At 49.6% G+C, this 15,567-nt stretch overlaps 9 protein-coding genes across 9 annotated transcripts; 5 read left to right on the top strand and 4 right to left on the bottom strand.

Annotated features, from left to right (window-relative positions):
- Window positions 1-87: 87 nt before the first annotated feature.
- AUEXF2481DRAFT_40775 (uncharacterized protein) lies at window positions 88-1,639 on the bottom strand. The gene has a single exon (XM_013487765.1). It carries the CDS (start codon window positions 1,369-1,371, stop codon window positions 139-141), a length of 1,233 nt encoding a protein of 410 aa, XP_013343219.1. The 5' UTR covers window positions 1,372-1,639; the 3' UTR covers window positions 88-138.
- Window positions 1,640-1,965: 326 nt separating this feature from the next.
- AUEXF2481DRAFT_66168 (uncharacterized protein) lies at window positions 1,966-4,212 on the top strand (the record flags this gene model as incomplete). The annotated part of the gene is made up of 5 exons (XM_013487801.1): window positions 1,966-2,082; window positions 2,181-2,329; window positions 2,383-2,405; window positions 2,461-2,939; window positions 2,995-4,212. 5 exons carry the CDS (start codon window positions 1,966-1,968, stop codon window positions 4,210-4,212), a joined length of 1,986 nt encoding a protein of 661 aa, XP_013343255.1.
- A 546-nt stretch (window positions 4,213-4,758) lies between these two features.
- On the top strand, window positions 4,759-6,016 carry AUEXF2481DRAFT_261534 (uncharacterized protein). Its single transcript, XM_013487897.1, has one exon. It carries the CDS (start codon window positions 4,875-4,877, stop codon window positions 5,604-5,606), a length of 732 nt encoding a protein of 243 aa, XP_013343351.1. The 5' UTR covers window positions 4,759-4,874; the 3' UTR covers window positions 5,607-6,016.
- On the bottom strand, window positions 5,779-6,367 carry AUEXF2481DRAFT_260416 (uncharacterized protein). The gene has a single exon (XM_013487896.1). It carries the CDS (start codon window positions 6,248-6,250, stop codon window positions 5,951-5,953), a length of 300 nt encoding a protein of 99 aa, XP_013343350.1. The 5' UTR covers window positions 6,251-6,367; the 3' UTR covers window positions 5,779-5,950.
- Window positions 6,368-6,483: 116 nt separating this feature from the next.
- Window positions 6,484-7,020, top strand: AUEXF2481DRAFT_5694 (uncharacterized protein; the record flags this gene model as incomplete). Its single annotated transcript, XM_013487656.1, has 1 exon — window positions 6,484-7,020. The coding sequence occupies one exon, from the start codon at window positions 6,484-6,486 to the stop codon at window positions 7,018-7,020; it is 537 nt and encodes a 178-aa protein (XP_013343110.1).
- A 1,077-nt stretch (window positions 7,021-8,097) lies between these two features.
- On the top strand, window positions 8,098-8,421 carry AUEXF2481DRAFT_5693 (uncharacterized protein; the record flags this gene model as incomplete). Its single annotated transcript, XM_013487655.1, has 2 exons — window positions 8,098-8,109; window positions 8,164-8,421. 2 exons carry the CDS (start codon window positions 8,098-8,100, stop codon window positions 8,419-8,421), a joined length of 270 nt encoding a protein of 89 aa, XP_013343109.1.
- Window positions 8,422-9,207: 786 nt separating this feature from the next.
- AUEXF2481DRAFT_260420 (uncharacterized protein) lies at window positions 9,208-9,591 on the top strand. Its single transcript, XM_013487895.1, has one exon. It carries the CDS (start codon window positions 9,326-9,328, stop codon window positions 9,539-9,541), a length of 216 nt encoding a protein of 71 aa, XP_013343349.1. The 5' UTR covers window positions 9,208-9,325; the 3' UTR covers window positions 9,542-9,591.
- A 50-nt stretch (window positions 9,592-9,641) lies between these two features.
- AUEXF2481DRAFT_5692 (uncharacterized protein) lies at window positions 9,642-10,959 on the bottom strand (the record flags this gene model as incomplete). The annotated part of the gene is made up of 3 exons (XM_013487654.1): window positions 9,642-10,254; window positions 10,308-10,834; window positions 10,891-10,959. The coding sequence occupies 3 exons, from the start codon at window positions 10,957-10,959 to the stop codon at window positions 9,642-9,644; spliced, it is 1,209 nt and encodes a 402-aa protein (XP_013343108.1).
- A 2,561-nt stretch (window positions 10,960-13,520) lies between these two features.
- On the bottom strand, window positions 13,521-14,666 carry AUEXF2481DRAFT_66263 (uncharacterized protein; the record flags this gene model as incomplete). The annotated part of the gene is made up of 1 exon (XM_013487810.1): window positions 13,521-14,666. One exon carries the CDS (start codon window positions 14,664-14,666, stop codon window positions 13,521-13,523), a length of 1,146 nt encoding a protein of 381 aa, XP_013343264.1.
- Window positions 14,667-15,567: the final 901 nt, after the last annotated feature.

The raw sequence follows: 15,567 nt of genomic DNA, 5'->3' as shown, positions 1-15,567 counted from the left end.
GAGTGTTACGAAGCAGATCAAGCCTACTGCATGCATTTCCCAGAAAGAAGAACAACAGAACATTCACAACACCCAGTACAACAGAAGGTGGGACAGAAAAGTGGATTCTCGCAAGACAAATATATGAGTCCCTCATATCTACAGAGCAAATCTCGTCCTAACCTTTTCATCACCAGCCTTCCACTCCCACTCCTGTCCACTCCTCCTCTGAATTCCCTTGTCGATTCTCCTCAGTTTGAGTGTAAATCTCGGTCCCAGCTCTTGTAATCCAGCTCTAATATCCTCTACACCTTCCACTAGCTTTCCATCCGGACCCACGATACTCTTTTCGGTGGCACGCTTATCTCTGAATACATATCTGTGTCTGCGGACGAAAATATAATCGCGCTGATTGTGCAGGGTGACGACTTGACGACCCTGGATTTGAGGTTGAGGGGGGAAAATTTGGCGGAAAAGGTGGGCGGTTAGCAGACCAAGGGGGGTACGGAAGTTGTTGAGGATGAGTTCTGGATCGTGGGAGGTTGGGTTTCCGTGGCCGGGGAGTTTGGCACCTTCGACCCAGTTGTTTATGGAAAAGTGGAACATGGGGCCGTGGGGCAGGTGGACGATATCTAATCCCTTTGGCTTTTTCTGATCTTCGTTTAGGATGACTACGTGGGTGTAGTTCCTGTTGCTTGCGAAGGAGGAGATCTCCGAGACGGAGTATTTGTGGGCGTGGAAGTGGGCGGTGCGTTTGATGTAGACGGAGTTTGGGAAGAGGGATGTGAGGAGAGCGGCTTCTTCGTGGAGGAACGAGTTGATGCTTGTTGTGACGAGCACCTTGGGGTCTCTTCCTGTGTTTTCGAAGAGAGAGGGGAATTTGGAAGCAAGGCCTTCGGGGGTGAGGGACAGATTCGTGGCGGCTGTTGACAGTGTTGGTGAGGGTGCGCGTGTCTTCTTTGCGGCGGCCTCTTCGTCCTTCTTGAGCTGTTTTGCTGCTTTGGCGTCTTCGTCCAGTTCTTCGTCTTCCTCGTCAAAGTCGACCATAGAGTCTACATCGCTGTCTTTCTCTTCCTCCTCTTCCTCTGCACCATCCTCCTCTTCCTCACCATCCTCAACCTTCCTCCTCTTGATAGCGTTCAAATCCACACTCAATCCCAATCGATCATCTTCTTCTCCAGCACCAGCAGTATCCCAAGTTCTCTTGCGATCAATCGTCTGAGGAATGTTCTTTGCTCTGCGCGCTTCTCTCAAAGCAGGATTCTTGTCTTCCGTACGACGGCGGCGGAGTCTGTCATCGCGCTTTTCGTTTTCTTTGGCGCGCTTGACTTTGACGTGTTGTTCTTTGCGCTTGATCTTGTTGCCGATCTTGTTGGGGTTGCGGGACACCATGTTGGCAAACGGTGTGCGTGGACAGATGCGGTGGTGCTAATAGTGGGAGCTGTTTTGGTGCAGCAAATAAAAAATCTTGGAGACCCCGGCAGAAATCTGGGAAGGTGTTACGGGCCGGATGAGTCTCGCTATTGAGCATGAGAACGCCAAGCCACTGATGCTCAATCGTTCGAAAGAGTCCAGTCACGTAGCTTGGGTAAAGTGGTATATCATTCTATCATGAGGCTACCATTTACTCATGATAAGTGGGAGGCTCTCGACGAGATTGTATGACTCTTGACATGAATTGTGCATCTCGACAGCTAGATCAATAGTCAGATCAACGAATGCAGCTGTCGACGCCGCACAACAAAGCTCAGACCATCTACACTTTTTCGCGGTCACCGCAATCGATGAGCAAGCCGACGACATATTCGCGGTTGAAGACTCACCTTTATTATCGCCAGTTCCACAGGCTGTTTTATGTTCAAATACCTCTGCCAGGTTACCAATAGGCGTATTATCTCTTCTCCAGCAGGGCAATCATTAGCCTTTTCTACATCTTCCATCAAATCACGCGCCGTCGTACAGATACGCAAAAAGGATATACCAACAATGTCGACCGATTACGTTACCCAGAAGGGTCAGGCCTTTGACAGAGGTGCCTTCGAGTCACTTTTGCGCCGCAAGGTCTTCTTGTGGCAGAGTTTCGAGCCTTATGGTTCGGTCAAGGTATGTGTTTCTGCATCACATCAGATCATCATTATGGCTCTTGCGGGATATGAAATGAGTGATCGGACTTGAGCAATTCTGATTTGCTGTGCAAACAGGGTCTTTTCGACTACGGCCCTCCTCTTGAGCAGCTCGAATCTCAGGTCATTCAGATCTGGCGTGATCACTTCATCCGCTCAGAGAAGATGATGGCACTCAAGTGCTCTATGCTTACTCCTTATGAAGTCCTGAAGACTTCCGGTCATGTGTAAGTGCTCTTACCAACTTTCATAGTGACCATATTCATTAATGCGTTCATAGTGACCGTTTCGCCGATTTCATGTGTACGATGTCTAACCACATGTCTGCGTTGTGGAGTATACTAATATTGTGGCATAGGCAAGGACCCCAAGACCGGTGAAATTCTTCGTTCAGACCACTTGATTGGGGATGTCCTCGAACAACGTCTAAAATCAGACAGGGAGGCTCGCGGTGAGAAGATCGAGGAGAAGGAAGAGGACCCCAAGAAAAAGAAGAAGCAGTCAAAGGCTGCCAAGGGTGCCGTCAAGCTTGATGATGCTGTCCGCAAGGAGTATGAGCACGTTCTTGCCATGCTTGATGACTTCACTGGTGAGGGCATGGGCGAGCTGATCAAGAAGTACGACATCCGCAACCCTTCATCTGGCAACGAGGTGGAGCCCCCTGTTTCGGTCAACCTCATGTTCCAGACTCAAATTGGTGCTTCTTCTAACTCCCCTGCTTTCCTGAGGCCTGAGACTGCTCAGGGTCAGTTCCTGTCTTTCCAAAAGCTTCTCGAGTACAGTGATGGCCAGCTTCCTTTCGCCTCTGCTTCCATTGGTTACTCCTTCAGAAATGAGGTACGCGCGGCAACGCCTGAGTTCGAGAGTATCAACAATTACTGATCTATCCTAGCTTTCTCCTCGCGCTGGTCTCCTCCGTGTCAGAGAGTTCTTGATGGCCGAGATCGAGCACTTCGTCGACCCCGAGGGCGGCAAAGCTCACCCCAAGTTCCACACTGTTGCTGATATCAAGCTCCCTCTTCTCAGCCGTAACACCCAGACTTCCGGTAGCACCAAGCCCGAGATGGTCGCTATTGGCGAGGCCGTCAAGACTAAGCTGGTCGACAATGAGACTCTTGGTTACTTCCTTGTCCGCATCTACCAGTTCATGGAGAAGATCGGTATCGACATGAACAAGCTCCGTTTCCGTCAACACATGGAGAACGAGATGGCTCATTACGCTTCCGACTGCTGGGACTGTGAGCTGCTTAACAGCTACGGCTGGACCGAGTGTGTCGGCTGCGCCGATCGCTCTGCTTACGACTTGTCTGTCCACGAGAAGGCCACCGGCACAAACCTCCGAGCCCGTGAACAGCTCAAGAACCCCAAAACCATCGAGGAGTGGGTTCCCGTCATTGACAAGAAGAAGGCTGGCCCCAAGTTCAAGAAGGACGCCAAGGCTATCGAGAACGCTCTCGACGCTCTTTCCCAAGAGATGAAGGAGAAGCTCCAGATCACCATGGAGTCAGAGGGCAAGGCCGAGGTCCCCGTCGAGGAGATCGCCGCCGGCAAGGTCGAGATTGACACCTCAATCGTCAGATTCGAGAAGCAGAAGAAGACCATCACCTTCCGCGAGTTCGTGCCCAACGTTATTGAGCCTTCCTTTGGTATTGGCCGCATTCTCTACTCCCTCATGGAGCACTGCTACTGGACTCGTGAGAACGATGAGGCTCGCTCCGTTCTCTCCTTCTCTCCCGTTATCGCTCCCATCAAGGTTCTTGTCTGCCCTCTCCAGAAGGACCCCAAGTTCGCTCCTCTCATCGCCAAGCTCGAGGAGGCCCTCGATAACAAGTCCATCTCATTCAAGATTGACCAGACTGGTGTCAGTATCGGAAAGCGCTACTCACGTAACGATGAGCTCGGTATTCCATTCGGCATCACCATCGATTACGAGGCTCTTGACGATGGTACTCTTACTCTCAGAGACCGTGACTCAACTAAGCAGGTCCGCGCTAGCCAGGCTGACATCATCAAGGCTGTTAGCCGTATGGTGAAGGGCAAGGAGACCTGGGCTGACGTCGTCGCCCGTCTTCCTGCATTCGAGGGCCAGGAGAAGGAGGCCGCCGAGTAAACGGCGTCCCGCATGATCTAGAGACATCGCCCAGGTGTCCAAACGGTGCAGGATGACTTAAATATGGCCCACGTTTATCAGAGCATTATGTCAGTCGTGATCTACATAGATCAACAAAAGATGAAAAATTCAAATTCATATCACAAGCCTAGGTGTAAGTGGTGCATATTTTCTTACCGTGCCGCATTGTCGGCCAATCTCTATTGCTTGGCTTGCGTTCAACCTTCGTTACACATAAAGATGTGAGGTACACTTTCCTCACCAAAACTCCCAGTCCTCGTTTCCCAGTTTATTCCAACTATATTTGGTGGATTATGCCAGCGCTCCTTCTCTAAAAATGCACATTCCTTGAAATCAGCACGTGGCTTTGTGAAACATGCGATTGCATCACCTCGACGATTGAGCGTTTGTACTCGGCTGCGACCTGACATCTGGTTTGGCTTCCTCCACCTCTACTCTGCTACAGATTGTAAGAGTATATTTGGACACACCAAGACTTTGATATCGCTCGAATTCCGATTGGATCCGCTAAGACTCACCAATGGAAGATCCACGCTATTGAGGCAGCAAAGGGATACTCAGGCTTCAGCAAGAATCGCTACGTCGTCTTTATTACAAACAGTTTCCGCCAGCTTCCAACACACCGCACTGGAGCTTCCCACATGGCCCAAATACTTGAAGATATCTGGATCTATGCATTGGCAACCACCTCACCTGCTGCGATTGAATTGGCGGGGACGTTCGGCATCCAAGTGATTACTTTCTGGTTACCGTCGCTTCTGCTGCTCAGCATAGACCATTACACACCTTCTTTCTCGTTACGCCATAAGATCCAGGCAAGATCGAGCGTAAGACCTGGCCAGGTCCGTCATTGCGTCAAGGTCGTGGCTTCTAACCAGCTCCTTATGGTTGTAGCCAAGATCTCGGAGCTCTTCGTCTTACGAATTTGTGGCTACACATCATTCTATCGCTTCGACCAAGACCTGCCATCTCCATTTGAGCTCGCAAGAGACCTGATCATATGCGTCCTTGGCTGTGAGATCATGTTTTACTACTCACATAGATTGCTTCATGTGAGGTCTTTCTATCAATGGATACACAACCAACACCACCAATTCAAAGCCCCTATCGCTCTATCCGCCCAGTACGCACATCCGCTGGAATACCTCTTTTCCACCGTCTTGCCGTTTTGGCTTCCCACGCAGCTTCTGGGCTGCCACATAGTCACCTGCCTTGTGTTTTGGTCAGCAGCTACTGTAGAGACCGTCATGGCACATAGTGGTTACGACTTCTTCGGCATCCTATCCAAGAAGCATGACTTGCATCACGAGAAGAACAGAGTCAACTTCGGCACACTTGGCTTCCTCGACTGGCTGCATGGCACAGGCGCGTGAACAGAACGCTCCCGTCGATCACCAAGAGCAAGATCATCACATCAAAAAGAGCAAAAAACCAGGGTGTTGCGAAGCCCGCTGTCCTGGGGAAAACCCTTGAAAGAAGGCACCGCTTACTTTCGACAACGGAGTGGATCGAACCCGACGCTCACAAATGCTACCTACCGAAGAAAGAGGTCTTTCCATTACCAGGTGTACGGCACAACCGCTGCACCACACAAGGACCCCACATGATGAGAGTTGCAATTCGAAGGGCTAAATGGGGGAGAATTGGAGAGTGAGTGAGAGTTGACTTGGCTACCTCTCCAAGATCTCAACACATTCATGCGATCTCCTTCGTGTCACTATGGTAGTCTTGACTTCGTATCCTCCCCAGCTGTACAGTCTTTACAGCAGGCGCAGATCAACCTCGCGTCTTTGTCCAAGTATCGCAAACATAAACAGTCTACAGCACCGCGCTTCACTGGCGCCGAGTACCACAACATCAACACCACCTGTCTCATCACTTCCACATCAACCAAACTTCTACGATAGCTACGCGCAGTAATTCTGCGATATTGCCAGCGGTCATACGTATCGATGCTTCCGGCACTCCCGCCAAACGCGCCGCACGCACAGCCGATAACAGGAGTTTTTCGAGGCATTCCTGAGGAACAGTGTCTTTATTCAGCGCCTTTGTCAGCAACACCACCTTGTTATATTTCTAGATGCGGTCCGTCCTTACGCCGACATAACTGCACGTGTCAGACACATCGGAATCGAGGTCGCCTCCTCGATACTCCATTACTACGATGACAGCTTTTACAGCGCCCACCATATTCTAAACCCAAAACTATCAGCTCTGGTATTACGGCGCGCCAAGCAGCTCAGATCCTACATGGAATACTATGGCATCCCATCTCGTCGCTTCTCTGTGGCCTTGACCTACGACTTTGATCTCATGGATGAGACTTCTTGGACGGTCTCGCAGTATTTACAGCAAGATGTCTTCAACCTGTTCTTGTTCTTTATGACCCAGGTCGTAATCCGCCTAGACTGCAGAGTGGAATCGATGGGTCACTTCGATCGGGTGTTCAAGATCAACGAATGTCGATTGCGCAATTACCTAGACCAGCGCATCTATGAACTCAGCCAGTACAACCACATGACTGAAGCTGTCGACCAAGCTGAAGAAGAAAATCACACGGACTATGTTGATGACGAGCCAGACTGGGAAGATGATGAACTAGACTGGGACGAAGAGATACAGTTGTTTCGCCGAGCCAGAAGTATGGTCCCAAAGATAGTCTCAGACATCAGAGGATATCACATGGCTCTGGTGAAGCAAGTGACTGAGTTTTGGCAGGAGCAGGATGAGTTTGAGAAGTACTGTCTGGGCGACTTCTTCGCTCTGGCCGAGGATTGGACGAAGTGATGGTCGGGAAGTATTCCTCTCAAGGTTGTTATCAGGATTGTAAGTAGTCATCTCGAGGAAATGCCAATGTTCCATTTTCGGTTCATCTTTGCTGGCTAAGTCATCGTCACTTCGCGAATCAGCATGTCTTTTGGTAGATGTGGATGCCGCTACCTGTTGGGGTGAAGGTTGGGCAGCAAAAGGGAACCAGGCGCTCCTTCCTGAACATTATTCCCGCGCTCTGTTTGCTACTCGGATCTTGTTTGCACCAGACACCGCTACCTTCTGCACCGTTTCGCCGATAATGACCCCTGACTCCAAGACTCGTATCAATCACATCCAGTCTGCTGTTCATTCATCGGCATTAAGAACCCAGACCCACCTCTGTCCCGGCAGGTCTTTCGCATCGGTCCGATCACATTTTACGATTCATCTTACTCTTGACTGTATAGCTTGGAGTAAAGCTGCAATGAGGATCTTGAGGTGGAGACACTATGTATTTTATCTCTGACTTATCCCACGGCTAAAAATGCGCAGCGAATCCATTCGACCGCTTTGGCTCGACTCGAATCGACTCCACCATGAACGACCACGGGCTCGGCACTTTCCCGATTCTCCAAAGAGTGATCCTTATAGATATGGGACCCGCTGCTCGGAAGAACTTCTTGCGAGCTATTCACCAACAGACTCGCGCACAACTTCATCAAGAGTTTCTCGAAGCATGCGTTCGTAATAATCAGATCTGGTTTCGTTCCTTCAGCGATGAGAAGAACAACTTATTCGATCTGCACAAAAATGTACTAGAGCTTTGCCATGCTCATCAAATTTATGGCACGTCTTGGAGAGAGGCTTCGTTCTTTATGCCGAATTCATGACATTCACAACCACTGGCGTCCGTATTTCAAGCTTGAGTGAGACCGGTCAAGCTATCGGCCCAGTGCAAGCGGTTGTGCGAGGTATTTGCTTTCTGGACCATTCTGCTCACGTTATCTGTCTCAGCAATCTGGAACCACAAACATACATATGTCGAAAATGCCCTTATACTTCCTGCTCAACCACTAATAGCATTAAGCTAGCATAGCCTTGCTTTTCCTCAAGATGGCTGATATGGTAAGGCCGCGCCCGTCGCCTAAGGTCTGCACGCTCAGCTGACAGTGTCCATAGTCTTTGGCTTTATTGCTCATGTCTGGGCCCGCCTTAAGCAATCTGATGGCACACCCAGTCGCTATGCACACGCTTGGCCAGCTTGGAAAACTCTCTTCGGAAGTCAGAGACATCATCTACAGCATCTGGTGTCGCTCCCTCCTAGGCCCTCCAAAGAACACTCCTCCCACGAACGTCGCCGAGCGCACACTCAGATACTGCGCCTTGAGACACACCAACAAGCAGCTCTTTACAGAGTATCCCTGTCCATTCCAGTGATAGATATGAGAGCTTTCCGCGGCAAGCGGTCAAATGAAATATCCTACAACTCTGCTCACGCAATTGATATCATGGCAGTTTACAGTTGGACTTCGCTATGGGATCATGGCCCTGTCGATCCTCCAGATCACCCTTTGACCTCTTTAGCCAAGGAAGCAAAACTTCCGAATGGTACAGCATCTTTTATGCTAGGCGCCATGTCTGACTCGTGGGGGCGGCACCCCTCTAGCAATCCGCCTCAATCCCGTCCTTCTGAAGCCACACCGATAACCCAACGCGAGCAAAACCTAGCAGCACTAAGACTACTACCAGAAGGATGGTAGTTGTAAAAGTAGTGGTTATACACCTCGATCTTGGGCGAGCGGCCGACAGCGGTCTGTTTGGGCTGTTGGGAGATGAATTCATGCAAGTGGTAGACGCCGCTCTGCCGTTGGCTTTGCGGCTGTATGAGTTAGCGGAGTGGTGCAAACGTAGAGCATCCATCGTCGCATCCGCCGTCGCATCTGCTCAGGATTTCACTGAAATGTCTATAAATGTCATGGATGCCATGGTGAAGCGTCAGGCGTTCGAGAAACTTCTCGACCATGAGATAGGCAAGCGTCTGCAGCCGGCGATCATGTTTAGGCTGCGTACGGAATCGTGTAATCACATCAACACACCCGTGTAGCCATCGCTAAATCTACTCAAGAGTGCGTGATTACTATACGTCCAGTACAGAAGTTTTGAGTCTTGGATTCAGTGGACAGATGTGCGATGGCAATGACTGTGGCGATCAATTTGGCTGGTCTAATACCTCTGGCATCATAGCAGACACATGGAAGGAGGTCGTGAAAGAGAGTTGTGAGCATCAAAAGGTTTTAGGATACGAACAAATGGGAAGGAGCTGTGTGAGAAGCTCAGAGATATGTTGGAAGAGCCGGGGAGTTGGGTACATGGGGAGGAGTACTTACAGGGGAGGCCTGATTCGATGGATGCGCCGTATCTTGGATATACACTAAAGAGGTTATGGTCAGTCATCTTGCAGTGCTCAGAGGAGCGCATTGCGGCCTTCTGTCCTACGTTGTTGAGCGGAATCAGAATTGGTGGGTCAAAGGCTGGTTGTCGATGTTTGGAAATTTGATGAGCTTGCGAAAATGGTTCCAGGATATATTACAGTGTTGGCTAAATTGTACATGATATTTTGTAGGTGAGAAACGAATAATCATAACTAGGTCGAAGCCTTAGACGACTTCGTAGCGGTAATCGCTCTCGTCTTCCTTGATCTTCTTGACATTTTGAAGTCGTTGTCCGGTGGTAGGAACCGGCTTCTTCAGACGTAATGCCCAAAGAAGCATACCCTCAGCTGGTAGCAGAAGCATCCATATTCTGTTGATGAAGAAGGCGAGAGATGTCGTGAAGAGCGCTACCACGGCGTCCAGGTAGTAATGGTTGGCAGTCGCCACAATAACCGACAAGACCAACAAAGGGTAGCAAAGACCAGCCAAAAGCCACAGACATCTTCCAAAAGTCGATTGCTGAATAGCCTTATTCTCAGAACGCCAGTGAATGCCAGAGTGGTAGATGAAGGTGCATCCGATGACGAAAGCGTAGGTGAAGTGGAGACTAGGCATGGCTGCGAGTTGGTTGACGTTCTTACCGCCGACCCAAACACTCTCAGCGTTGTCTTGACGAACAGTGTCGTGGAAGCCAAATGATTCCGGCAACAGACGCGGCGGCATGCAAGGGTAGAAACAGAAGACGAAGAAAGCAGCGAAATTGCCGAGAGTCATGGTACGTCTAGCAACAGCGAAAGTTGCATGGTCAGGAGCGGCATAGTAATACCAGGAGAGGAAACTGTCGTTCGTTAGCAAATTAAACCATTTCATCTTAGTCCAAATCAGACGCACGTGACAGTTCCAGGAATATGCACCAGCGAGTAAATGCGGTTAAAAAATGTCAAAATGAGCGGATGTCCAGTGGTAAAAAAGGTCTGGAAGTCCACCTCCTTGATAGGGAAAAAGATTGAAAACATCGAGGCATGTTCAAAGTCGAGAATGCTGATTCCATGTTCTTGCGCGAGCTCCGTGACACCGTCCTTAGTAGCATATAGAGAAGCAGCAATGGCCTTTGTGAAACTGTATGCCGCGTAGTTGAGAGCCCAGTAAAACATTTCAATCAAGAAGGGAAACTTTTGCAAGACTCTGCTATGCAAATTGTTGCCAAATCTAGAGGTATCCGGGATGGTGAATTCCTTGCCAAAGCAGCTGCGTTTCTGGAGTCGATTTGTCGCGTGACCTTCCTCGTCAGAGAGCATAGACGTTCCTTCACTGGTTGGTGACAGGGTCCCGGATCGAGTATTGAGATCTCCATGCAAGATGCTGTAGTTTTTACGGCGATTGATGATCAAAGACCCAATCATGACCGAAACAACAAACTTGAGAATATCGTCAGTATACCGTCGCATCTCCTTCCGGCGATCAATCCACTCACGACTGGCTCGGCCCATTTGTGCGACGCAAATTGCGCACCTCCCAAGTTCACATCTCCCTTGTCTGCCATGACTGTCCGACAATATCCTCCTGGTCAAGTAATGAATGTGAAGGAGGAAAAACGAAATCCAGTTGTTGTGGTAGAATGAGAAGCTTTGAAGCCAAAGCCAAGTTTAGGGGTATTGCCGGCAGCTGACGGACGGACGCTCGGTTGGGCTTTACTTCCGAGGCCGTTGCCTTCGTTAAATTCGACCTATCACAGTGCAATGCAGCACAAAGGTAAATCTGGATTCTTGCTGTTGGCTTTGCTTTCTTTGTCGGGAATATTGCTCGTGTGACTCCGAGCAATGAAGTTACGCTGGAGGATTCCCGCTGATGTGAAAAAGGCAATCGGTGTCGCTTGGACAAACACGCTCGCTTCTCTACAAGGCTGCCATGATGACTTTATATCCTTGACTGCAGGTGTTGAAGGATTGCAGACAGTAGTACCAAATCTTTTGACCCTGTTCCTTGCCCTTGCCCAGTGTCGAAGATGAAACACAGCCTCTCAACGACCCCGACTCGTTCAGCTCTTGCGGGGTCGTGGCGACCTCACATTCTCAGGCGTCCGAGAGCAAAGGTCTCGTTCATGCAACTCGCAAGCATTTATTTGATGCTCCAGTCTAACAAGATCCAATAAGAAAAGACATGCAATGCTATGTTCTAAAACCCCATGTCGCAGAAATACATTCGTCGCATGCTCTTGGCATGTGCTTCTTCTCATCCAATCTTAAGCACACACCGCTAGTAGGGCCAGGCATGATTCAATACGAGATACGGTCAGCAGCGTATCGCTCTTGTCCATATTACAGCCTTGCATCCTTCTCCATCTTCAATCGTGCCCATGCTTGAGTACCTCCAAATTGCGAATTAGCTATCAGCCTGTAAGTCTGCATGAAAAGCCAGTCGGCCGCGCGTCCCAGTGTCGTTGTTTTGCGCAGCTGGTGGCTGTGCTTACAAGCGATAGTCTCCGATCAACATGGCGACATACGCCAAGAAGGATTTCGAGATTTCGATTGTTACACCTAGAGGATCGCTTCCAAGCTCGTCTGGAACGCCGACTCGACGGTGCTAATTCTGATTATGCGGGAGATCGTCCCATCAACTCCACGGTAAGGATTCGAAGGATTGCCAGATCGCCTTGCGAACCACTTGGCAGAGATCCTGCGATTCTCCGAGGGGAACAATGGAGCAGGTTCGGTGCCGAGCGGCTACGTTGCATACCTTCGAATTGTTGTCTCTCAGATACTCAGCGAACTGTTTGCCCTTTACGAGTTTACCAAAGCCTTTCGCTTAACAACATCAGATTCATCCACCATGTCAACCGTCCACGTACCTACTGGCTACCAATATGAAGTCAAAGCAGCACGGCAACAACATCGCCATATCATCGAGATCATAACCCCATACATACCGACCATAACTCTGGCAATCCTCTCCCTAAATCTGCTTCAATGGCATCATAAATCCTGGACATACCGCATCAGCGACATGATAGCCTATTTCACATGTCTAAACCTCTGGTCTAATTCCCACCCTCTACTATCTCTATGCCTCGCGGCAGGCTACACGACATGGGTCTCTCTCCCCGGCTCCTTCGATTCCCTCACTCTACCTTCCTACGATAAATTTCTAAACACATTAAACTTTACACTTCCATCCACCGAAGAAAAGAAGACACTGAGAGAGAACAAGGAAGAAAAATGCATAATATGCTGGGACCAAGAAACCCCTCTAGCATCTCTACCTTGCGATCACAAATCCTGCTCGCCATGCCTCTTTTCCATGGAGTCTCGGCATCAAACCTCTTGCCCTTTATGTTCTTGTCCACTCTTTTCCTCTCACGATCACATGACACTGTTTTTCAATAAATTCACTTTGACTTGCCAATCCTTGAATCTTGTTCTTCAACTTCTCATCACCTATGACGAATTCCAACATTTGAGGATTCGAAATATGATGCTGCAAGTTTTCGTCTTGGCTGCTTTGGGATGGATGGGAGGGACTTATATCCCGTTGATTAAAAGAGCAGGGAGTAATTGGTGGAGGCCGTGTGCTGAGTGTAAAAGTGGCAAGGGCAGGGGGTTGAACATGATGTGGTTTTCATTTGCGAGTAGTGTTTTTGTTTTGGGACAGACTTTGTATTTGAACCGGGGACTGCTCAACTGAGAGAGGCCGGGAGGCATAGTAATTGGGGTATGGGGAGCTATTATGTTTGTACATTTGCCGTACTACAGGTCATACGACGAGCAAGCATGGATAGATGACAGGTCAAGGAGAGTAAAGGTATTCGCAATTCTGCACTTTCTATACAGGAAAGAAACAAAGGACCAAGACCAAGAAACAAGAAGAGGCTATGAGGAGGATGGAGGAAGAACAAAAAGACATTTTTCAGGCGCCAAGACAAGACAGCACCTAAGCAGAACAAAAGTGGTATCGCAAAGAATAAGAAAGGGAGAATGAAGAAGAAAAGGAAAACACCAGGGAAAGAATGAGCAAAAACTCCACGCCCTCCGCTTGCGCCACGAAGACTCCCAAGATAGCCGTAAACCATGATTTCCGAACATACGAGAAGAAGATACCAAAGTGTGGTCATCCAACGACGCCATCCCGCTCAACCATTTCGCGGATCTTTGACATGAAGCTGGCTGGGTATTGCTTGACTTCATCGGGTGAAGGTATGCCACGCTTGGGATCCTTGCATCGCTCAACAACTTTGTCAATGATCTGTGCAAGCAAGTCCTCACTCATGGCGACGGCATTACCGACGTCAGGATACAGCCAAGAATCCGAGAGACTGAGCAGTTGCTTGACAGTGGGCCGAGCGTGCAGATCGCGTTGCAGGCATCTTCGCAGAGTACCTTTCAAAGCAGAAGGCACCGTGACACCACCAACACCCTTGTCAGGGAATTCAATGACAACCTTGGAGTTTGTGATAGCCATAATACGACTGATCTGGTTGGCGATGTGAGCGAAAGGAGGACGACCATAGACCATCTGATACAAGATACAGCCAAGAGACCAGACATCCGAAGGCTTGCCGATCTTCATCAGCCTACTGCCATTGTTCGAAGTGCGTTCGCTACCAGGTGTGGGTGCATTTGTGTCCAGAATACTCTCTGGTGACATATAGTTGGGTGTTCCGATATGCGAGTCGCGATGAACATTGACAGTATGGGCGATATCGATAGCATTCGCGATGCCGAAGTCGATCAACTTGAGTTTGCCTTGGACAGAGAGGAAATTTGCGGGTTTGAGATCCGAATGAACAATATCGTAGTCGTGGACTGCCTGAACACATTCAAGCATCTCCTTCCAGTAGAATCGAGTCAAAACGGGGTCGAACTTTGGGTCAGTGCCATTGAGCTGAATTGTCAAGATTCGGTTCAAGTCTTGATCACCCTTCTCCATGAGAACACTGAGAACCTGCTTCTCGTTGTCCAGCTCCCAGTCGAAAAGTCGGATGACGCGCTCGACATCTGCAAGCTTTGTGAGAAGATCAATCTCGCCCTTGAAGCCACGCATGGCAGATTCATCACAATCCTCGAGCTTGACTTTTTTCAAGGCAAATAACTTGTAGTTCTCAGCCATGACACAATAGACATCACTGCTGCCACCTTTTCCAACCTTGTTCATCTGTGTAAATAGCTTGCCATTGATGAGAATATGTTGGCGTCTCTTCTTGCTCTTTGTGGTGCTCGCTCCGGCGGTTTTTGTTGCAGCATCCAAGACGCTCATCTTTGGCGGCGGAGGAGGAGCTGGTCGGACAGGAGTGTTCTTGCTAATTGTCGTAAGAGCTCGGCGAGGCGATTGATGCGAAGGTACAGACATTGGCGTCTCTTCCACAGTTTCAGACTTGACATGTAGTGCGAGCTTCTCTGGCTTTCCAAGATATTTGAAATCATGGTGTCTGTCGCGCTTAAAAGTTGGAGGAGGAATATTCTCCTGATCTTCCATCGCATCTTGCTGGGACCTCGAAGCCGGGCGCATTTGTCGTTGATACTCGGGTGCAGGGCGTACGGCCATATTGTCATTACTAGGTCTTCTCGGCGCAAGAACATCTCCAGGATTTGATTTTGCGAAAGAGTCGCTACGATCTCGTTTGTGGGGCTCAACACTGGGTCTTCTTGCTGGACGTTCCATACTAGGGACTCGAGTGGAGGCTCGGGATGTAACCCTGTGGTGATCAATACTTGTGTCGCGCTTTGGTGGGGCAGAAATATCGCGGCTGTGGTTGCGAGAGCGTGCAAAGTCGTGTCTTGACACGGCAGCAGACTCGGCATTTGCGCTGTCTGCTCTGCTCGTCCGGCCAGCTGAATATGCTGGTTCTTCGTCGCGTTCTGGTTGTGACTGAGATTCTGACAAGGGAGCACTACCGTCGTTGGGGCTCACGTTGTCATCACTCTCGCGCCTACGGAAACCTCTTCTTACTGGAGCACCTCTTAGAAAAGCGCCGGGGGCTCTTTTGACGCGTATAGAGCCGGGATGTGCTGATGACTCCGCGGACGCGTGACGAGTCTTGTTGAGAGTGGACGGCGGCATGTGTCTTGTTGAAGCATCATATTGCGAAGCTCCAAAGCTTTGTGACGGGTCGTGATCGATTGGGTCGAGGGCGGGCGAAGGGTTGCTGGTGGACCTG

This window comes from Aureobasidium subglaciale (genome assembly GCF_000721755.1).
Source record: "Aureobasidium subglaciale EXF-2481 unplaced genomic scaffold scaffold_12, whole genome shotgun sequence".
Taxonomy (NCBI): Eukaryota; Fungi; Ascomycota; class Dothideomycetes; order Dothideales; family Saccotheciaceae; genus Aureobasidium; species Aureobasidium subglaciale.
This window is presented reverse-complemented; position numbering and strand designations above follow the sequence as displayed.

Bases quoted from the DNA above. Each gene is read 5' to 3' on its own strand.
- AUEXF2481DRAFT_40775 (XM_013487765.1), bottom strand. From the start codon at position 1,371: ATGGTGTCCCGCAACCCCAACAAGATCGGCAACAAGATCAAGCGCAAA.
- AUEXF2481DRAFT_261534 (XM_013487897.1), top strand. From the start codon at position 4,875: ATGGCCCAAATACTTGAAGATATCTGGATCTATGCATTGGCAACCACC.
- AUEXF2481DRAFT_260416 (XM_013487896.1), bottom strand. From the start codon at position 6,250: ATGCCTCGAAAAACTCCTGTTATCGGCTGTGCGTGCGGCGCGTTTGGC.
- AUEXF2481DRAFT_260420 (XM_013487895.1), top strand. From the start codon at position 9,326: ATGTTGGAAGAGCCGGGGAGTTGGGTACATGGGGAGGAGTACTTACAG.